General features: G+C 45.2%; 1 protein-coding gene across 2 annotated transcripts in view; it reads right to left on the minus strand.

Moving 5' to 3' along the window:
* Positions 1 to 24,021, minus strand: part of ABLIM1 (actin binding LIM protein 1) — a 217,508-nt gene that overhangs the window by 168,337 nt on the left and 25,150 nt on the right. The window contains exon 2 of one of the 2 annotated variants that reach the window (XM_068961482.1): positions 10,878 to 10,901. The exons of the other annotated variant lie outside the window; for it this stretch is intronic. Within the exon in view, the coding sequence (XP_068817583.1) occupies positions 10,878 to 10,901 (24 nt within the window). The remainder of the gene's footprint in view (positions 1 to 10,877; positions 10,902 to 24,021) is intronic. 2 annotated transcript variants of the gene reach the window in all.

Genomic DNA, 24,021 nt, shown 5'->3' on the forward strand with positions numbered 1-24,021 from the left:
GCTGAGAAAGACTGAAGGCAGGAGGAGAAGGGGACAACAGAGGATGCGATGGCTGGAAGGCATCACCGACTCAATGGACATGAATTTGAGCAAGCTTCAGGAGATGGTGATGGACAGGGAAGCCTGGTGTGCTGCAGTCCGTGCGGTCACAAAGAATCGGACATGACTGAATGACTGACCAACTCCTCATCCACTCAAATCCAACCTGACACACAAGGCCTGGTCCACAGCCTGGCTCTTATCTGAAGCTATCACTGCAGTTCATATTCATAAAATATCTCCTCCTCCTCCAAGTCCTAAAGCACTAAATACCTGCATGGTCGTGCAGCACTTAATTGTCTCTTATTTTGTATTTGCTTTTGTTTCACAATGCATCAGTCCTGACCCTATAAAATCCCAGGCTCAGGGTTCAATTTCTCCAGATTTCTGGGATTCTTCTGATATCAAATAACCTGAGTTGTTCTCTCTGTGCTCCTCAGTTCAATTTTTAGATCAGGGAAAACAGGGTTACCATTCAATACCACTACTGAGGTACCTCCCCCATGAAGCTAGAGACTCCTGAACATATGACATCTCAAGGTCACTCTGTAACATTATTCTATTATTACAACAAGAACAATTTATTGAACACTTACCATGTCCAAGGCCCTGTCATAACTGTTTTATCCCGGCAATCACAGATAATCTTACAACTGTCTTTTGGGGGGAGTTATTTCATTATTCCTGTTTTGCAGAGCAGAATACCAAAGCAAGGAGTTCAAAACCTTGTTCAAGATCACACAGCGAGGAAGTCTTCTGACTCCAAAGCCCAGGCTCTGAAGCACTGAGTAGGGGGTTTCCACAGGAAAGTCTTGTGCAGCCTAGACGGAAACCACGCTAGTGTGATGTATTAGATTCTGATTACACAGTTGAGAAATGCTGAATACCCAGCTGCATGAGAATCCCAAAGGTAACACCTGCTAGTAAATAAGCAGATGGGAAATAGCACTTCAAATACCAAAAGTTACTCCAGGCTGCAGTGATTTACGGGAAAAGAACACTTGCAGGGGAAGGGGAACAGACGGAGGAAAAGCAACCCGACTTCGGGAGGACACTGCCTGCAGCTTCCGCTCTGAGCAGAGGTCTGGGCTGGAAAATTGTCTCTGGTTAGGACTAGTCTGGATTTGCAATCACACAATGATATTCCGCTGGTAACCTTGGTTTCTGCCTAAAGACAGGAATCCTGTTCTCCTGGGAGTCTACATTTCAGAGAGACGGCTTTACTACTAAGAATACTTTCTAAGCTTCTACTGCATTGCTGCTGTTTAGTCACTAAGCTGTGAAATGAAGTTGCTTAGTTGTGTCCGACTCTTTGCGACCCCATGGACTGTAGCCTACCAGGCTCCTCGGTCCATGAAACTTTCCAGGCAAGAGTACTGGAGTGGGTTGCCATTTCCTTCTCCAGGGGATCTTCCTGACCCAGGGATCGAACCAAGGTCTCCTGCATTGCAGGCAGACGCTTTACCATCTGAGCCACTAGTCGTATCCGACTCTTTTGTGACCCCATGGACTGTAGCCCACCAGGCTCCTCTGCTCATGGTATTCCCCAGGCAAGAATACCGTAGTAGGTTGCCATTTCCTTCCAGGGGATCTTCCTGACCCAGGGATCGAACCTGCATCTCCTGCTTTGGCAGGTGGATTTTTTTTACCACTGAGCCACCAGGGAAGCCCTTCTACCCTAGTTCCCACTTAACTGTAAACACGTGTCACGCAGATGTATTCTCCCCCTCCTACCACTTCTCTCCGCCTCCTACTCCCTTTCTTTATGCTAGAGTGGCACTATTATTGAGCCTAGGAATCAAGAAACTCAAGAGTTTAAATAAATGCATAGAGTGCTTAATTCACAGTTTACCTAAAAGTCCATTTCCTGCTGTGGCAAGTGGTAGTTACAGGAAGCTACCCACTGTTACTGTGTCGTTAGTCACCCCAAATGATCCTTCTCTTGAATTGGCTTCCATGACCTAATTTTCTCCCACCACGTTAGTCTGGTAATCAGGATTATTATTTGGCACAAAGCACAGGGCTGCCTTAGCACAAACACTCCCAGCAAGCAGTCAGACAGCTCTAACTTTCTGCCACTTTGGGCTTTCCATTTGTAAGAGGTCCCAGTATCTGACATTTCTTTTCTGAGCCAATGCCATAGGCCTCTGCTATTCCTCCCAACATAAAAGACACCGTCAGCCATGGGGCAGCTGGGATCCTGATTATAGAAACAGCCCAGGCTCTAATCCAGTTAATCTGATTCCCCCAAGGCAAAGAGGTGCTAGGATAATAAAAATTCAGCTAGGAAACTTCCTCTGTGTAGATCATAGGATGCTTCTACCCTGCCATGCTACCCCTGCCTTTTACATACACAGGTTAATTTTAGAAGGGGTTTAACATCAGCTTGGGTGTCTTATCCTCGCTTCTAAAAGACTGACTCCCTCGACACACCTTTTGGTTGAGATGACTCACCGAGGCAACACCCTTCTTTGACCTCTCCTAGTCCATCTCTGACAGCACTGAGTGATTTAACTTCGAAGCACAGTCATGGGTATAAAGCCCCACCTCTCCTCTAGAAAGGACCTTGGGTTAGGAGTTAGGAGACTCCCAATCTCCTGCCATGTGCCTCCACTGCCCCGAGGCCACACAAAAGGGCTTAAGAATACCTCACAGGGTGGAAATGGAGACCTGAGGTCAGCTTCTCATGGGAGCCCCTACAGCGCCGGCCTGACACATTGATGCCCGAGTCAGCTGAATGTCGGGACAGGCAGTCACCAATCCCTATGAGCAGGAATTTCTGAAGTATAATAAAATTCCCTGCTGAAATGTGATACAGCCTTTTAAGGTCACCCAGGGCTCTCATATTGTCCCCGTAGCAGCAATTCCATTTAGAAATGGATCAAATTGAAAGATTAGGCTGTGACTTCAGCCTGAAGCCTGCTGCGAGAACACCACATCTTTCTGGACTGCTGGAAGAGCCACCTTTGTGCTGACTCTGAGATTGGGATGGATGCTGGCCCCCCTTGGGCCATTGAGGGTACTCAGGTGAAGACTGAGGGTCATAGGCTATCAGCATTTAGGCCTTGGGCCCTGGGATGGGGGTTAACTTTAGGCCTGAAACCACCATGGCCTTCTCCTGCTAATTCCAAATCCAGACACTTAAGAGGGGTTTAAAAAACAAAGAACCAAGAAGTTGATTCAGGACCAGGATGCTTCCCAGCTGTGTTTGCCTTTTTGATTTTTGGTTACTTCTACTTATTAGTGCACTCAGAATTACTAATTAGTTAAACAGTATTTTAACAGCCACTGAAGAAGAAAGTAGGGAAGAAGAAAGTAGGGAAAACCACTAGACCATTCAGGTATGACCAAAATAAAATCCCTTATGATTATACAGTGGATGTGAGAAATAGATTCAAGGGATTAGATCTGATAGACAGAGTGCCTGATGAACTATGGAATGAGGTTTGTGACATTGTACAGGAGACAGGGATCAAGACCATCCACAAGAAAAAGAAATGCAAAAAGGTAAAATGGTTGTCTGAGGAGGCCTTACAAATAGCTGTGAAAAGAAGAGAAGCAAAAAGCAAAGGAGAAAAGGAAAGATATTCCCATTTGAATGCAGAGTTCCAAAGAATAGCAAGGAGAGATAAGAAAGTCTTCCTCAGTGATCAATGCAAAGAAATAGAGGAAAACAACAGAATGGGAAAGACTAGAGATCTCTTCAAGAAAATTAGAGATAACAAGGGAACATTTCATGCAAAGATGGGCTCGATAAAGGACAGAAATGGTATGGACCTAACAGAAGATATTAAGAAGAGGTAGCAAGAATACACAGAAGAACTGTTTGAAAAAGATCTTCATGACCCAAATAATCACGATGGTGTGATCACTCACCTAGAGCCAGACATCCTGGAATGTGAAGTCAAGTGGGGCTTAGGAAGTATCACTACGATCAAAGCTAGTGGAGGTGATGGAATTCAGTTGAGCTATTTCAAATCCTAAAAGATGATGCTGTGAAAGTGCTGCACTCAATAGGCCAGCAAATTTGGAAAACTCAGCAGTGGCCACAGGACTGGAAAAGGTCAGTTTTCATTCCAATCTCAAAGAAAGGCAATGCCAAAGAATGCTCAAACTACCGCACAATTGCACTCATTTCACACACTTGTAAAGTAATGCTCAAAATTCTCCAAGCCAGGCTTCAGCAATACATGAACCATGAACTTCCAGATGTTCAAACTGGCTTTAGAAAAGGCAGAGGAGCCAGAGATCAAATTGCCAACATCCGCTGGATCATGGAAAAAGCAAGAGAGTTCCAGTAAAACATCTATTTCTGCTTTATTGACTATGCCAAAGCCTTTGACTGTGTGGATCACAATACACTGTGGAAAATTTTGAAAGAGATGGGAATACCCAGACCACCTGACCTGCCTCTTGAGAAATTTGTATGCAGGTCAGAAAGCAACAGTTAGAACTGGACATGGAACAACAGACTGGTTCCAAATAGGAAAAGGGCTTCCCTGGTGGCTCAAATGGTAAAGCATCCACCCGCAATGGAGGAGACCCGGGTTCGATCCCTGGGTTGGGAAGATCCCCTGGAGAAATGGCAACCCACTCCGGTATTCTTACCTGGAGAATCCTATGGACAGAGGACCCTGATAGGCTAAGCCCATGGGGTCGCAAAGAGTCAGACACAACTAAGCGACTTTACTTTCTTTCTGGGTGAAACACAAGCTGGAATCAAGATTGCCGGTAGAAATATCAATAACCTCAGATATGCAGATGACACCACCCTTATGACAGAAAGTGAAGAAGAACTAAAGAGCCGCTTGATGAAAATGAAAGAGAAGAGTGAAAAAGTTGGCTTAAAGCTCACATTTGGAAAACTAAGATCATGGCATCTGGTCCCATCGCTTCATGGCAAATATATGGGGAAACAGTGGAAACAGTGACTGACTTTATTTTTGGGGGCTCCAAAATCACTGCAGATGGTGACTGCAGCCATGAAATTAAAAGACGCTTACTCCCTGGAAGAAAAGTTATGACCAACCTTGACAGCATATTAAAAAGCAGAGACATTACTTTGCCAACAAAGGTCCATCTAGTCAAGGCTATGGTTTTTCCAGTAGTCATGTATGGCCATGAGAGTTGGACTATAAAGAAAGCTGAGTGCCAAAGAATTAATGCTTTTGAACTGTGGTGTTGGAGAAGACTCTTGAGAGTCCCTTGGACTGCAAGGAGATCCAGCCAGTCCATCCTAAAGGAGATCAGTCCTGAATGTTCATTGGAAGGACTCATGCTGAAGCTGAAGCTCCAATACTTTGTCCACCTGATGCGAAGAACTGACTCATTGGAATAAAACTACCATGTGACCCAGCATTCCCACTACTGGGCATATATCCTGAGAAAACCCTAATTGAAAAAGCACTTGTACCCCATTGTTCACTGTAGCACTATTTACAATAGCTGGAACATGGAAGCAACCTAGATGCCCACTGACAGATGAGTGGATAAAGAAGTTGTTGTACATATAGAATATTACTCAGCCATAAAAAGGAACATATCTGAGTCGGTTCTAATGAGGATGAACCTAGAGCCTATTATACAGAGTGAAGTAAGTCAGAAAGAGAAAAACAAATTTCATATATTAATGGATATGTATGGAATCTAGAAAGATGGTCCTGATGAACTTATTTGCAGGGCAGCAGTAAAATCACACACATAGAGACCAGACTTATGGACACAGTGGGGAAGGGGACGGTGGGGCAGATTGACAGAGTAGCATGGAAACATATACCTTACCACATGCAAATCAGATCACCAGCGGGAATTTGCTGGGTGAAGCAGGGAACTCTAACTGGTGCTCCATGACAACCTAGAGGGGTGGGACGGGGTGGGAGGTGGGAGGAAGGTTCAAGAGGGACGGGACATATGTACACCTGTGGCTGATTCATGCTGATGGATGGCAGAGACCAACACAAATAGAAAAATAGTTGTTTTTTTTTTTTGAAAAATAGTATTTTAGACAAACTAATGAATGTAGGTAATGTGCGTATGCTTAGATTAACCTCGATGAGCCCTTGAGCACCAAGGATGGTGAGCTGTTTGGCTCCTGCCTGCTGCAGAGAGCTGGCTGCATAAGGCTCTGCAACTGTGTGCTCAGTGACTTCATCTTAGCAGCTTGAAGTCAGCCGTGGGGAGGGTATTTACACCCCAGAACCCAGCAGACTTAACAAATCAGAGCTTTGCCCTGTGCCTACTCACAGAGTCTGCTGTTACACATTCACTAACACAGCACTGTGCCCGAGGTTTACCTGCTAGGAAGCAGCAACATGATGCTTTCAATGCACATGGCGGTAAATTTCAGAAACAAGATTCGAATCCTCTCTGAAGTGGCCTTCCCACTCCTGCTCTGTGTGAATAAACACACACCGTCACCTTTCCCTTGGTGTCTCCTGGGTCTGCACACCCAAGGGGAGGAGGAAAGCAAAGGACCTGAGTTCACCGCATCCAACGTGCAGAGTCAGACATGACCTTACGAACGCTGGGACTGCTCTTTAGGTGTTTAGGCTCCTTCCAGAAATGAAGTTCTGACTTGTTCAGGCTTTCTGTATGACACAACTCTGCCCAGTGTTACCTTTGCAAGAAAAGGCAAACACACATAATCTATACTTGCCACCTTGCCAGGTATTTTCCTAGTCACCCGGGTGACAGAGAACCTGACCCTGAGTGGTTTGATCATTCTCTCATTTAACTTCAGGGGTTCATCCACAGGAGTGGGAGAAAAGAGATTATTTCCTGAAGTTTAGCAAAGCCCAGACCTAGTAAAATCTATCACTGGGAAAGAAAGAAATATATTTGAAGTTCAACATGGGACCAGGGGAGAGGACAGAGAGACATTAAATGGATACCTCCATTAAAACTCCTAAATTCCAATGCTTGGGAAATAACTTCTTATCTACAGTCAACAAATAATGACCACGTGAGAGCCGCTGTGTGTGCTGTGTTGTCCCAGGCCTTCTAGGGAACTGTGGAGACAGACCACCCAGGCCCTCCCCAGTGCTGTGCAGAGCACACAGCAAGCTCTCCCTGGGGAGCTGATCAATGCAGAGAGAAAATGCTGTTCTGGGAGGTTAGGACAGCCTTCTGTCCTAGGCTAGGACTTCAGAGGGCTTCCCTGGTGGCTCAGCTGGTAAAGAATCCGCCTGCAGTGCAGGAGACCTGGCTTTGATCCCTGGGTTGGGAAGATCCCCTGGACAAGGGAATGGCAACCCTCTCCAGTATTCTGGCCTGGAGAATTTCAGGGACTGTATAGTCTATGGGGTTGCAAAGAGTCGGACACGACTGAGGACTTCTGAAGAGAGAAGCATGCAGTAGGCTGGGACAAATAGTTGGAGAAAGTTTCAGGGAATTTGAGACCATGGTGTGGTCAGAAGGTGAATAGTGACAAGGGAGGAGGTTTTAAGGGGAGGGAGAGTGGGAACCAGGCCTGGAGGTGGGAGAGCCATGGCTTGTTGGGCAGCCTTCTGACCCAGAGGCTTCACGGGCAAAAGCAATGGAAGGTGAAAGTGACAGCCCTTCTTCCAAGACATTCATGTAAATCCCAGAAACTGGTCTCAAAGAGTTTACAGTTTAATCAGGTAGGATAGGCGGAGGGAGGTAGAGGAAAGGAGAGACAGACAGATAAGGAGACAGAGAGATGGAGAAAGAGAAAGGATGTGAATGGAAATAAAAGGTAGAGAGTAAATCATGTGCTGCAATAAAAGTATAAATTGAGAGAGAAACCAGAAAGTATCCTCTCAGCTGGTCCTTTAAAAAGGGTAGGTGGCAGGATTTAAGTGAGTAGGAAGGAAGAGTAAGGCACCGTAGACAATGGAGGGGTGGGTTGGGGTATGTTTGGGGACCATCAGGACACCTGGTTTGGCTTAAACATAGCGAGCAAAGGGCAACATGGAATAGAAGACAGTGAACAAAGTTCATCCTGGACATCCTTTCAGGGAAGCTAAGGACCAGACTGCGGCTTCCTCATCTCCCCAGGAAGGAGGTCTTGAGATGGGTGAAAGTATCAGAGTAAGCTGGCCTATTTCTTGCTGAGTTAGGACTATCTCGCAGCTCGCAGTGCAGGCAAGTTGGGAGCCATGCACTATGACATGATGGCTCTCAGGGAGGGGTCCCTCTAGCCGTGAGATGATCACAACCTGGATTCTGGTCGGACAGACCTCATGTGAATCCAGGTTCCACCCCTCTTAGCTCTGTGGTCTTGAAACAAGTTACTTTTCTTCCCCAAGCCTTACTTTCCTCATCTGTAAAGTGGGGATAAATTCTATTCAGACTCTTACGAGGATAAATGAGTTAATGTCAGGATAAATGAGTTAATGTCCGTAAAGTGCCTGGCACTTTTCCCAACAGACAGTGAGTATGCCCCATAGGGAAGCCATGATGGTTCCCATGGTGTTTCAGTAAGGGAATAAGGTGAGCTGGAGTTTAAGGTCCTTGATCATAAATAGATAACCATGTGCTCCACCTGAAACACAAATACGCTGAATTTCCAGCTCTGCTGTCTTTTATGACTTTTAGCAACAGACACATGCTCTTCTGCTGGGTAACACCCAGTGAATATTCAGTGCGCTTAATAACTTTCTGGATCATCATTTCAGTTTAACTTATAAAAACAAAATAGCAGACTTTGTTTTATCAGCATATAATTCACATATCCTAAAATCTAACAGCATATAATTCACATATCCTAAAATCTACCCATCTAAGTGCACAACTCAATGTCTTTAGGAATATTCACAGTATTATGTGACCATAACCATAAGGCGTAATTTTGGTATTTTTGGGTACATTTTTATCACCCCAAAAAGAGGCCCCACACCCATCAGCAGTCACACCCCCACCCCTACTCTGCTTGTGCACGTGTGCTAAGTCTGACATTTGTGACGCTATGACTGTAGCCTGCCAGGCTCCTCTGTCCATGGGATTCTCCAGGAATTAACACTGGAGTGGGTTGCCATGCCCTTCTCCAGGGAATCTTTCTGACCCCGGGATGGAACCCGTGTCTCTTATGTCTACTGCCCTGGCAGGCAGGTTCTTTACCAGTATCGCCACCTGGGAAGCCCCTTCCCTGTTCAAACCTGGACAACCACCAATCTATTTTCTTTCTCTATCTATTTTAAATAGCAGGTCTGACTTGCCTCTGTTAGTCTCAGCTTCTCAACATTAGCACAGCAATCAGAAGGAAAAACTGAACATGCACAAACAAGGATTTTCCAACCCCTCCACACACCCACCCCTTACTGATGCACGGAATCCTCCCCGCTAAAGTATATCTTTGTTTTCCACCAACACATCCCCACTCTGACAAGCGTCCTCATTAGCACTTCATTTCTGCTGCCCTCTTGAGAAAGAGCCCATTAGAAGGGAAAAAAAAAAAAAATTGAATGAGATACCATCAGACCCAGTTCACATCTCATGTGGGAGTTTTCACAAACACAACTTGCCTAGGGGTATGTAAACACTGGAGATTGGCCAGAAAACTAGAAACAGGAGGATGTACGTCTGAGTAATTAGTTCCTCACCAAGCAGGGCGCTACGAGGGGTTTAGGGGACAGTTGGGAAGAACGCACAGAGTCTATGTCTTCCAACAGTGTGGGCTTTTGCCTCATGTATTCAATTCTTTTGCTACAGAGCAACGAGAGCGATCTTTTAAGGGCATAATTCAAGCAGATCATACCACCAACTAAGGCCTCCAGGCAGCTTCCGCTACATTATCCAGGACGCCCTAGGGTAGCCCACAGAGCCCTCCCACCAGTCTGGTCCTTCTCATGCCCTCTTCACACTGCTCCCCAAGCTCCAGTTCCTGCTCCTTCAAGGTCTCCACCTGTCCTCTCCTTTCCCAGAAGGGGCTCATCCCCCAGGTATTTGCAGACTGGCTCCTCCTCTTCCGGTCTCATCCTAAAGCAGCTCCCATGCCATCCTTCTGAGAACTCTCCTGGGACCACCCAAGTCGAATCAGTCTGTCTACTCCGCCCAACGCTGTTTACTTGCTTTATACTTAGCACCATCTATCCATTCTCATTCTTTCCTTTTTTTCTGTCCTCTGTTACGAGGTTATGTCACTGCATCCCCAGGGTCTGGCAGAGTTCCTGACACAAGGTCTGTGCTCTATAAATGTGGGTTCAGTGGGTTCTTTCACTTAACACTAGCCTGGTTTTCTGTCTCTTTTCCATAGTAACAGCCTTTGGGTGACATAGAAAGTTGGTTAAATGCCTTGGGTTTGCCAACAGTCTCTATCAATTAGGTAATTTTGAAGATGTCAATAAACCCAACTAATGACATAAGAAAAAAAAAAAGCTGAAGGAATGAGCTTACTGGTGGGCCAGTTGCAAACCCACGGTGGCCGACCTTCTCTCTGAATGAGAACCACACAAAGGAGCGCAATTTCCAGTTGAACTGACCTGAGGCAGAAGCAGAGGTGGCATCAGAGCCTTGGAAAAGCTAAACAAGGGCACTGTCCCCAGAGCACAACATGACACAGCATGATGATGGGAGGAGCCAGCACGAGCTGCTGCAGAGTGGGTGGACAGCTTCCTTGGCAAGAATCCTGGGCACACCTGGCTTAGAGCCTCAAACTTTTTAGAACAACTGTTCTTACAAAATCCACACATTCCTGCACCAAATTATTATCAGACATCTTGTTTCCTTCCACAGGGTGAAGATGAACTAGGATCGGCCGCTCGCTTGCCCAGAGGGTTTGGGGCTCAAGAACCCAACTGGGAGAGGTCCCTAGTGATGTTTTATCCCAGGACAGTAGCCGCGGGAAGCCACTCGTGTGGTCCTGAGCAGGGTCTCATGACAAAGAGTTACAAATTCTTGCTCTGCTTGAGGTGAACTTCGAAGAGACTGCTCAGCAGGAATGGGTGGTTCCTCAACTCACCCATCCAGCTTTGTTCACTTGCCTGCACCCTCAAACTAATCTGATCACTGAACTCCATCCCAGGGAACACACTGGCCCCTTCACACACAATTTCACTCAGTCCAGAAGGATAATAATAATCATGGCAGCAAGAGCAAGCAATTACTGAGCTCTTGCTGTGGGCTTCCCTGGTGGCTTAGATGGTAAAGAATCTGTCTGCAATGCGGGAGACCTGGGTTTGATTCATGGGTTAGGTAGATCCTCTGTAGTATGAAGTGGCAACCCACCCCAGTATTCTTGCCTGGAGAATTCCATGGACAGAGGAGCCTGGGGGGCTACAGTCTATGGGGTTGCAAAGAGTCGGACATCACTGAGCGACTAACACTTTCACTTGTTAGGGTCCAGGCATTATTTTAAGACTTTTTGATGTGGACCAGTTTTTAAGTCTTTACTGAATTTGTTACAGTATTTCTTCTGTTTTCTTTTTCTATTTTTTGGCTGTGAGGCATGTGATATCTTAGTTCCCCAACCAGGGATCAAACCCAAACACCCTGCACTGAAAAGTGAAGTCCCAACCACTGGACCACAAGGAAGTCCCCCTGGGCATTCCTTTATTATTTAATACACATTAATTATATATTAATATATATATTATATATATTCCTTTAATATTTAATATAAATATTAACTGATTCAATCCTCACAACAATCCTATGAAGTTGGTACTACTGATATCATTATCTTTTGATGAGGAAACCGAGGCATGAGGGAGCGGGCAAGGATTCAGTGACTTGCTCCAGGTCACACAATTAGTAACAGTAGAGTTGAGATCCGAACCCTGGGCAGTCTGGCTGCAGACTCCAGGAAACAGTCTGCTGCTTCCAGGCAAGCTTATAATATCTCGAAGGCTTTGAGGATAATCTTACAAAGTTCTCAAGGTAAATGGAGCAATTGTACTGCAAGGGACAAATGAGAAAGAGATGAACATATACAGGGAAGGGCTTTACCAGTTCAGGTCCAAACTTGTGTCTCCTAAAAACCCCAGTTTGACTGCTTCTCCACTCAGCTACAAGTTTAGTTCTCATTGCCTACATTTTAGGTTTATTTTTCTTTGCAAGGAATATTGGGCCATTCCCTCTGGCTCTGGGGTATGCACCTACCCTACTATTCTCTACAGATCAGTCAGTTCAGTTCAGTCACTCAGTTGTGTCCAACTCTTTGCGACCCCATGAACTGCAGCATGCCAGGCCTCCCTGTCCATCACCAACTCCCAGAGTCCACCCAAACCCGTATCTATTGAGTCAGTGATGCCATCCAACCATCTCATCCTCTGTCATCCCCTTCTCCTCCTGCCCCCAATCCCTCCCAGCATCAGGGTTTTTTCCAATGAGTCAGTTCTTCGCATCAGGTGGACAAAGTATTGGAGCTTCAGCTTCAACATCAGTTCTTCCAATGAACACTCAGGACTGATCTCCTTTAGGATGGACTGGCTGGATCTCCTTGCAGTCCAAGGGACTCTCAAGAGTCTTCTCCAACACCACAGTTCAAAAGCATCAATTCTTCGGCACTCAGCTTTCTTCACAGTCCAACTCTCACATCCATACATGACCACTGGAAAAAACATAGCCTTGACTAGACAGACCTTTGTTGGCAAAGTAATGTCTCTGCTTTTTAATATGCTGTCTAGGTTGGTCATAACTTTTCTTCCAAGGAGTAAGCGTCTTTTAATTTCATGGCTGCAATCACCATCTGCAGTGATTTTGGAGCCCCCAAAAATAAAGTCAGCCACTGTTTCCACTGTTTCCCCACCTATTTGCCATGAAGCAATGGGATCAGTTGCCATGCTCTTCGTTTTCTGAATGTTGAGCTTTAAGCCAACTTTTTCACTCTCCTCTGAACAACTGATCTTCAATTAACATTTCTGTGTTTTTTCCACATTATCTCATTGAAATGAATCTTGACAGTAAAGATATGAGATGGGTAGTATGAGTTTCCTCCCATATGTTTTGCTTTTACCGAAGTTTAAGACATTAAGAAGGCTTATATGCATAACAAGCACAGAGACTGCATGATGGCAACTGCCTGCCTCACCGCTCCTCCCAACCCCTCCGCGCCCACCATAAGAGAGTATGTTCAACCTTAGGTGTTTTTCTTGGACTTCATCACTACACTTCTTGGTCTTAAGAAAGTCTTACTGTTATTCTTATTGCTACATTCTTATACTAACTTAGCCAGTACTTATTAACATCTTGTTCTTACTAATATGGCAGAACCACATTTTCAATTAACTGTGATCATTGCTTACACGTTGAGAATGTAATTGTCATTGTATTAGAACTTGCAGTGCAATCTGTGAATACAGTGTCTTTCTTGTACCTTTTTTTTTCCTTCTAGATTTCATCATTTCCATGGGTAAAGAATCTGCCTGCAGTGCAAGAGACACAGAAGATGTGGGTTTGATCTCTGGGTCAGGAATATCCCCTGGAGAAGGAAATGGCAACCCATTCCAATATTCTTGCCTGAAAAATCCCATGGACAGTGCAGCCTGGCGGGCTACAGTCCATAGGGTCTCAAAGAATCAGACATGACTGAGTGACTGAGCATATAGCTCATACTAGCCTAGTTTCTGATGAACAATCCATCGTGAAATTTTTTTTTTCTTTTGCAGATCTAACCAATAATTCTTTGCAGTGCTCAAACTTCTCAGATAACTTATCAAACCTCCACACTCGGAGAGAAAAGTGGGTGTTCTCTGCTATTTTCACTGAAGAAAGAAACAGAATCTCACTCAGGTGAAGAGCTTGGCTCTACATCCTCTGGAAAGTGGGGAGTCGTGATTCAACTGATTATCAACCCCAGCATTCGTTCCCTAGCATCACTGCCTCTGGGGAAGGAAGATGTGCAGGCCATGAGCTGCACGACTCCAGAGAGGGCCGCTTGCCCATGTGAGGATGAGAATGCAGGGAAGCAACACAGAGGTCCTGTAAAAACAAGGGGACTTCCCATCTCATCTTCAAACCTGCTCCTAATGGTCTGGCACTGCACAGGTAATATTGTATTGGATACTCTCTGGCCTAGCAGACTGCTGCTCTCTCTCTGGCCTTGCTTGTTTCATTCATGTTTGTCAGCTGCCTTTTTTCTACCTGTCTTGCAAAGCTATCATATCCGTGCTGCCTCCCTGTGGTCCTGGGGCTTTTATAGTAAGCACGACCTTTCCCTAGGGGTCTCTCCATCATGGCTGCTCCTTTCAATGGCGAGGAGCCTCTCTTGCACTCTTGTTTCATAGTCTGAGCTCTTTTTGAGTCCTGTTGCATCTTGCAGGAATGCCTCTGACTCAAGATAGGAGTGATGGCAGACACACTCGGAATTCAAAGGATGACCATCCCTTTCCTGCTGCACAGTAGCCTTGCAATGACAGATCACCTCTCAGATATTCCAAGAGAGGGGTGCATGTGTGCTAAGTCGTTCAGTCATGTCTGACTCTTTGAGACCCTATGGACTGTAGCCCCCCAGGCTCCTTTGTCCATGGGATTCTCCAGGCAAGAATACTAGAATGGGTTGTCATGCCCTCATCCAGGGGATCTTCCTGACCCAAGGATCAAACCCACATCTCTTACGTATCTTGCATTGGCAGGTGGATTTTTTCTTTTTCTTTTTTTTTTTTTTTTTTTACCACTATCACCAAATGGGAAGCCCCAAGAGAGAGGTGGTCTCTCTCCAAAGCCCCTACATTTTAATGCTTCTTGAGATGTTCTGATAGGTCCATCAGTTCAGTTCAGTTCAGTCGCTCAGTCGTGTCCAACACTTTGTGACCCTATGAATCGCAGCACGCCAGGCCTCCCTGTCCATCACCAACTCCCGGAGTTTACTCAAACTCATGTCCATCGAGTCGGTGTTGCCATCCAGCCATCTCATCCTCTGTCTTCCCCTTCTCCTCCTGCCCCAAATCCCTCCCAGCATCAGAGTCTTTTCCAATGACTCAACTCTTCGCATGAGGTGGCCAAAGTATTGGAGTTTCAGCTTTAGCATCAGTCCTTTCAATGAACACTCAGGACTGATCTCCTTTAGGATAGACTAGTTAGACCTCCTTGCAGTCCAAGGGACTCTCAAGAGTCTTCTCCAACACCACAGTTCAAAAGCATTAATTCTTCAGTGCTCAGCTCTCTTCACAGTCCAACTCTCACATCCATACATGACTATTGGAAAAACCATAGCCTTGACTAGACGGACCTTTGTTGGCAAAGTAATATCTCTGCTTTTTAATATGCTGTCTAGGTTGGTCATAACTTTCCTTCCAAGGAGTAAGCGTCTTTTAATTTCATGGCTGCAATCACCATCTGCAGTGATTTTGGAGCCCCCCAAAATAAAGTCTGACACTGTTTCCACTGTTTCCCCATCTATTTGCCATGAAATAATGGGACCAGATGCCATGATCTTCGTTTTCTGAATGTTGAGCTTTAAGCCAACTTTTTCACTCTCCTCTTTCACTTTCATCAAGAGGCTTTTTAGTTCCTCTTCACTTTCTGCCATATGCTATATAAACACATGATGTCCAACCAATGGAGGGGAATAGCTGCTGCATTGATAACGGGTGACATGATACCTCACAGACTGCCCAACTTCTGAACTTGTTCTCCTCTCCCTGGCTGTGATGTACAAGCAAGGCGACCAGGTGAGCATGGTCACAGAAGAGAGGTGATGTGGAATCATAGGGGGAAATTCTTCTAAATGAAAAACTCATTCCAGAAATATCAGGTTTAGATGCTAATGAGGCCTGAATGGAGGCTTCCTTTGGACTTTCTGCTGAACTTCAACCACGTAGCATTTTCTCTGAATTTAATAGCTAGGTCTGTTCTTAATTGTATCAAGCACCCCAGAAGATGACACCAAATTCTTGTCAACTTCTGTTTAGGATAAAATGACCAAAAGATTCTGAAATCATTCTGTCAAAATGTTTCTAGTTGTAAGTGAAGAAATTCAAGGTAATCTGTTAAGCACTATTTTAAGTGTCAAGAATGGAAACATGCTTGTCCCTAAAAGTACCTTATTCTGTTCTTATCTAACAGTAGTTTGATGAAGATGTTCTAAACCAATGGTTTTCAAATTTCAGGTCTTGACCCAATGAATCAAAATGAATCATGACCAACTTGTGTGCTTAGTAGCTCAGTCGGGTCTGATGCTTTGCAGCCCCGTGGACTGTAGCCCGCCAGGCTCCTCTGTCCATGAGATTTCCCGGGCAAGAATACTAGAGTGGGTTGCCATTTCCTCCTCCAGGGGATCTTCCCAAGCCAATGACTGAACCCAGATCTCTTAAGTCTCCTGCACTGGCAGGTGGATTCTTTACCACTGAACCACATAATAAAAAAAATTGAAGAGACTAGAAAAGAGCAGAGAGTAAAGGTTGAGTATTGCTTCACATGACTCTTTCATTAGCCATCTATGTTGTAAGGGCACAAGTCTTTAGTCTTTTTGTGTGAAAATGTGTTTCTTATTGTGGGTAGGCTTGGTGAGCACAGACCACAATCAGACCACAATCAGAAGGTCCTTTGGCTGAGTCTTGCCCACAGATATGTTTTGTTTGGCCTACATGAAGAATTTTTGAAGAGAAAGTTGAATCATTTGCCAAATTAAGCATCTGGAGATTCTTACATAAAAACCCCTATTTCTAGTCACCCTTGGAAACTGGAAGGTCTGGCCCCGTAGCCCACATCCCTCTGTTCCTAGTTTTGTGTGAACCAGGATAGAGCAATAGGGTGGTTTTTCCTGTAGAGAAGGCCCTGCTGTCCTGTCTGTCCCCATCTCCACTCATCTAGGTTATCTGCCTGATTCTTAGAGGCATCTCAATGTACAGCCTCTGGTTCTATCCATCCTCAACTCAACCTGACCTGCAGAGCCCTCCATTTACCCTTCCCCATGGCTACTGCAGCACCTCGTGACTAATGGTAGTTCCTGCCAAACTCGGCTGGCTGCATCTCCTTCACTGCTTCTGTTTTGCCAATTGGAAACCCTTCTCTCATTTCCCCTTTATTCATTTGTTGCACTCCTGTTCATCCTTCAAAGCCTAGTCTGCCATGACCTTCCAGGAGAATTAACCAGCCACCTGCACTGCAGTCCTGGAAAATCCCATGGATGGAGGAGCCTGGTGAGCTGCAGTTCATGGGGTCACTAAGAGTCGGACACGACTGAGTGATTTCACTTTCACATTTCACTTTCATGCATTGGAGAAGGAAATGGCAACCCACTCCAGTGTTCTTGCCTGGAGTATCCCAGGGACAGGGGAGCCTGGTGGGCTGCCGTCTATGGGGTCACACAGAGTCGGCCACAACTGAAGCGACTTAGCAGCAGCAGCAGCAGCACTGCAGTCCCACATTAAAGAGTTCTTTGTTGCATACATTTCACACTGTATCATAATTATGTATTTTTGTGTTTATGTTCCTTGTTAGAATGTGAGTGCTTTTAGGTCAAGAATTGCATTTTGTTTCTGTACCCAGATTGCTCATCTCTTATTAGGCTCTGAATAAACACTTAAGAATACCCATCTCTCTACCCATACACATCCTTCATCCACTTTTCAGTTCATTCAACATTCACTGAATACTTACCATGGAGCAGACACTGTATAATAGGTTTGAACTGAATTAAACACCATTCCTAACAGGAAGAAATTAACAGAACCCTTCAAGGCCAATCTTAAATGCTCCCTTTTCTGTAAAGACTTTTCTGAATCATTTGAAATACTAACTCTTCCTTCGAACCTCAGCAGAATACCATTTATACTCCTTCTGATCGCCCTGCGTTGCTTTTATTTTCAATCATCACCCCTCCCACCACAGGGATTTCATTAACCTGCTGAAGGCAGGACCTTTTCCATGTATTAGATTACCCTCGAAATGCCTTGCAGAGTAGACCTTTATAAATTTGTGATGCGTTCAAGACACTGGTTGCTATGGCTCACTGCTTCAGGCTGGGCGCTTCACACACGGCAGGACTGACAATATCTTCTAGCTGAGCAGGAACAGCATCACTGAACCTAGTCCAGCAGATACCATTCCCACCAGTCAGCCCTAAAACTGTTCCCCAGCAGCTGTCCAGACAGGGCTCCCCGACGTGGTGCACAGCAATCCCGCAACACTCATCTAGCCCCACATGCCACTTAGAGGACCCTCCACAGACCAGGGAGCCCACCGGCCATTTTTCTGAGGGGTGTAGCCTCTCTCCCGTGTCCCTCCAGATACTCCAGTGTGAAATAACCTTGCTATCTTTTTCTACCATTCTCTGCTTCTTTTATTTTTTCTTAAATTTCTCCCCTCACAGTGTTTCAAATAGCACTGTGAATACAGATTGTTGAACAATCTGTGATTCAACAACAACAGAATATAGACAATGCAATGGTCTCTATTAAAACTGCTTGAGGTTTTAATAACACATTTTAGCTCCTCAGAAACTAAATGGTTGCAGCTCTTGTGAGGCAAAATAGCTCCTGAAACTGTCTCTAACCAAAGGATTCCAAAGAGGTCTATGAACCCCAGTAAAAATGCTCAAAGAACCCTTCAGAATTGGGAGCGATGGTTATAGAATGGCACATTTGTGCCTTGACTCCCCCAAGCCAAGCTGAGCCCCAACTCACTCCCAGGAAAAGGTGCCCTGTAACTTCCCCCCGCTCCCACCCTGCCCACCCCCTGCACATCCAGTGTCATATACTGATAGCAGTCTCCTGATCACTCAAGTCTCACAGAAGGTTTCCATTTTATGAACCGAAGCTTCATCCTATGCTGCAAGAGAGTCAAAATGAAAACGATGCTCTTGACTTTGCCATCTGCATTATAAACAAGATGAAACTGACAAGAGGGAGCAGAGAGGCTACTTATATAAAAGTTCTCTCTTCTCTGCCTAGAATGCTGATCATTTTACGGACAAGAAACCGTGATAGTGTCCAAGTATGGTCCCTGAACCATGAGCACCAATATCACTTGGGAACTGCTAGAAATGCAAAGCCTCAGGCCCTTCCTCAGATTTACTAAATTAGAACACTGGGACCAGGGTCCAGAAATCCCCTCTCTGACCAAACTCCAGGTGGCCCTGATGTCTGCTAACACTTGAGAACCACTGCCCTAGACAGTAATTTCTCTGAAAGCTTAAGAAAGCCAGCATCTTCACGGTTAAGTCTAAGTATTCAAAAAACTCAGCCTGTTTGATTGCAGTGGAACACAGAAACTCAGCCCTGGTGCCCCCAGGGCACACTGGACCATAATAGCGTTAATCATTTCAGTGTGAACACAAACTCAATGCTTCAGAGAAAAGAGGTCATGCCTACAAATATTCACCCTCCCCCACTGCTAACAAAATTTGCCCTTGAATACACAGCTCCTGCCAGTTTGGGATAAACATACCTCTCGGTATGAGTCACCATCAGACCAACACACAATGAAATAGGAAGCTGGGCTGGTTTCTACTGTGGTGTGCCCAGAGCAGGCTCAACCACAATGGGAAGAAATCCTGCACCACTCACCCATCACTGAACCTTCTGAAAAGTCTTCTGCTGCTCTAATGCTGGCTCAGGAAAACCCTCAGTGTTTTGGCTTTGGCATATGAGATGCCAGCAGTATGAGGACCCTCCTGCTTGCCTCCCAGGGGCAGTGAATATGATGATGATATCAAGGGGCCCCCTCCTCACAGAGAATCAGTGCCAAGATTTTGCTTTTAGCGGGCTGGGTCTCACTTAGGACATCTTTTCTGCAGGACTTTGGAAAGCTAATTTCTTGTTCTTTTAAAGAGAGTTTCTGTGAAGCAGTACTGGTTGTTTCATCCACCCTGGTCACCTGACCAGGTCATCAGAGAAGCAAGAGGCAGGATCACTTCTAAGTGGCCCAATCAGCTGAAGATTGCTCTCAAGAGCTCTGGGTAAATTTAAGTCAAGGTATTCCTTCTTTCTGGATAAGGGAAAGGCTACCCACTCCAGTATTCTGGCCTGGAGAACTTCATGGACTGTATGGTCCATGGGGTTGCAGAGTCGGACATGACTGAGTGACTCACTTCACTTCATTCCTTCTCTCAGATGTCTTTCCATAGTCAGCCTTAACTCTAATTGTGGAAATGAGGTCTTTTTCGTCTCTCTCTGGATAAGCATTTCTTTAGACATTAATGAGTAGGTGGCAGAGGGCAAGGATTTGTTGTAATTTTTTAAAATGTGAAGTTCTTTCCCTTAGCCTTAGAAATCCCACCATCTAGACAGCCCTTTGGTCCTGAAGACCAGTGGGGCAGAGTCATACTTCCTGGTGAGAGTAGTACTATTTCATTTATAAAACAGTAAGAGAAATTCACACTTGGGTTTTTTTCCCCTCTCCAGTGGAATATGGAGAGAAAACTGGGTCTCCGCTCCCTCTAAAGATGCAAACTTCACAACTGAGATGTGTGTGTAAGTCGCTAATCCAGACAATGTATTCTGAAGCTTGTAGCATTGTGGTGTCTCTTTAAATCAATAGTTTCCCTTTAGACTTTACTTAGGAAATGTTCTTGCCATTGGCATCCCCTTGAAAAATTTAGGGCTTTTCAAGTTAAGGAAAAAGGAACAACCTAGACAGTTTCAAGAGCAGGTCAGGGTAGGATATGAAACATCCACCTGGGAAGCAGGGTTGGGAAACCTAATCTAGGAGGAGCTAGTCTATACCAACAGGGGGCCTGGAAGGTGACTTGAATGGATGATGAATTATCACACTGCAGAGAGCAATCTGTTCTCAGACTTCCCCGAGGATGGAACAGAAAAGGGTTTCGATTACATTAGGCTGTGTGCACGCTCTTGAGTGGGGAGTGTTTGTGTGGGTGTGGGTGTTTGGGAGGAGGGGGATGGGGTGGAAGGACAGACACCGTTAGAGGCAGCGACACTTGGCAACACTAAAGCTTGTTTCATAAGATGGTATATGAAGTAAGCAACTCCTGAGCGAGAGACGGACACTCTTATATGAAGTCAGAAACTCCTGAGGGAGAGACGGACACTCTTTCTTAAGTCGTACAAGTGATAGATTGTTGTTTAATTTCTCTGGTGTTGACTTAGGTGCTCAGAGTAATTCGAGAAGAATTTACAGAAGGGATGGGCCTTTGAAAGCCATTGTAAGGAAGCAGAACTTGAGTTAGGTCATGGGCAAATGTGCAAAAGGAGACAATATGTATTTCTCACTGGGCAGGAGGGGCAGAATGACACCATGATGGAGATGGAAAATATATCCATGATTATTCAAATGGGAAAAATTGCGGGAGGGGGTGGTTGGAGCATAGGTACAATTAGTGCAGATTCTGCAGCCATAACGGCCTGGGTAGAAAATCAGCTCTTCTACTTTTTGGCTAAGTGATTTCTGGCAAGTGGCTAAACTCCCATGAACCTCCTCTTTCACATTTACTAAAGGGGAGGAGTGCCACTGACCCTGATGGGCTCAAAGATTAGAGGTGATATATGTAAAGGTGTCAATGCAAAGCCTGCCATTCAGTAACTGGCAGGTTTAATAATAATATTAAAAATAAAACAAGTTTGGCTTAGACAAGGGTAGGGAGGAGATTATTTAAGGACTTGGAGACAATCCTCAATGATTAGCAGGAAGTCTTGAAATTTACCTTGTCACTCATTTAGGTTTTTCACCTGGAAATATGATGAAATCAGCATCCTACGAGGATTACTTTGGTGCCCGTCTGTAGGACACATTTGGACCCAGCATACCACTGTTCTTAGAAGCTGCTAAGAAACAAGATTGCCCCATGTGTGTGTGTCTGTGTCCCATACTCTGTGAGTGTGTGTGTCCCATATTGTGTGTGTGTGTGTGCGTGTGTGCATCCCATACACTGGAATGTCAGGAGGATGGTAAACATCTCTCCATCAAGGATGAATTAGAATGAGTTTCACTGGGTCCTGCTCTACTTAAAAGAGCTTCCCTGGTGGCTCAGATGGTAAAGAATCTGCTTACAATGCAGGAGATATGGGTTCAATCCCTGGGTTGGGAAGATCTCCCAGAGAAGGAAATGGCAACCCACTCCAGTGTTCCTGCCTGGAGAATTCCATGGATGGAGGAGCCTGGTGGGCTACAGTCCTTGGGGTCACAAAGAGTTGGACACAACTGAGCAACTAACGCTTTCACTTTTCACTACCTTGAAAGCAAGTTGGGTCATCCAACAGTGGCAGAAAACTTCCGGGAAACACAACAAACAAAAATTGATGTGCTCAGCTGTAGAATTGTTTTCTGTAATGTGCTTCCCTCACTGCAGAATTTCTATCCTTCTTACATGAAGGATCAAACCATTTCCAAACCCTAAGCTCCCTTATTATTTAAACAAATGAGTGTTTACACAACTTAATCTCTAATATTTGCTTATACTTGTTTCCTCTGACACTAAGAAATAATAAATCCCCTTCATGTTTATTTTTTTTTTCATGTTTATTTTTAAAACTTGCACTAGGACACACATAAGCAAGAATTAAAGTTTTTAATGAGTAGACTAGGCCACTGGAGCTTAGGTAGATGAAAGTGTATTCAGGAAGACAGATATTGACTGATAAACCCACAAAAACCTCTCCTGCTTCTTTGTTACAGGACACAGCAAGGTTAAGATGCCCTTGAATGCATCAGAGAAACAACTATTTCATGAAGATTCCCAGATCAATAAGGGTCTGGGACTGGAAGTGGGTGGGTGCCTGGTTGGGAGAACAAAAGAGAATGAGGGTCAAAGTCAGTCGGCCAAGGTCATTCCACACTTGCAGACCTGTGATCTGCCAGCAGGCTTTCTTTCTGTCAGTGTCATGGAAACTTTACCCAAGAGAGAAAATGGAAGCACAGACCAGCGTGACCTAAACCATCTCCAAGTGATGAGCAACGGGGCACCTATGTCACCCCTTCAGAAGACTTCCCGTGTTCCTCAGGATGGTTGCTACCATGACACACACTCGCTCCCGGCTGATTCGTGTCTGCCCCAAGAGGAAGGAAGAAGCTGGAACTCTCTGGAAGCAAGAGGAAGCAGAGCGTACTGGAAAAGTCTCCGGGTCAGGAGGCCACAGGTTCCAGATCTAGCTCTGACAACGGGCCAACCTGCTTCAACTCTGAGAATCTATGATGTGCAGGTGTCAAGCTATGAACTGAAAAATTAAAGGCAGAGACACAGGGCTGCTTCTGAGAGGTTCACTGTCTAGTGATGGAGCCAGGGGGTGATAAATGCAGACACTGAGCCATGTCCTCCTGTGATGGAACACAGAGGATGAGTCTCCTCTATGTTCTCCATCCACCCACTAGTCTAATAAACCTGAACTTAGTCCACTTACCTGCTGTGTGATTTTGAGCAATTTACTAACCCTTTCTGAAGCCCAGTTTTCTCAGGTCTAGGATGAATGCCTGGACTGCAAGCGCTCCTGTGCCCTTCTGGCTTTAGAAGCTTTAATGAAATTCCTTTCTTTCCACTGAAGCCCTTGTATACCCACCAAAAACCCTGCCTTTCCCTGCTGTTGACTGAGGTCAATGCAATCAGGGAGCTGGGACGCAGAAGTGGAGACTGACATGGACCTCAAAATAGAAAAGGAACAGCCTTTAATCAGTGGCTAAGGGCTTAGATAATACTAGTATGTGACCTCTCGGTGGCCTGTCCAAAATGTTCTAGTCAGAAAGTGGTTACTGACTTGTAAAGCAAACGTGAGCCCAGGCAATCCAAGCTTTGGGAAGTCTCTAATGACTTAAGAAGAGTTGCTATTTGGGGACTACTGCCCTATAAAACATTCACCGCGAACAGCAAATCCAGGGCTTCCATGGGCCCCTGGGGGATAGAATTGGGAAGTGACCTTTGCAAGCCCCTTTCCCATTGCTCATAAATTACTCATATTGGGGAAACAAACTCGAAACCATTAGCAGTAGAGATCAGAGTCAGTTTGTTTCAGCTGTGGGGGAGGTAAAAATGAAGCGACCTGACCTTGATTAAATGTCAAAGTCTTTATTAAGGGTTCCTGGTAGCACCCCCAAAAGAGAGGAAATATTATTAGGAGCACTTTTATTCTCACTAAATCATTTCATTCGATTACCCCTGAGTCGGTGTAAAACCAAAGCTAAACCCTGCGATTT

The sequence above is a fragment of the Capricornis sumatraensis genome, chromosome 23 (genome assembly GCF_032405125.1).
Source record: "Capricornis sumatraensis isolate serow.1 chromosome 23, serow.2, whole genome shotgun sequence".
NCBI lineage: Eukaryota > Metazoa > Chordata > Mammalia > Artiodactyla > Bovidae > Capricornis > Capricornis sumatraensis.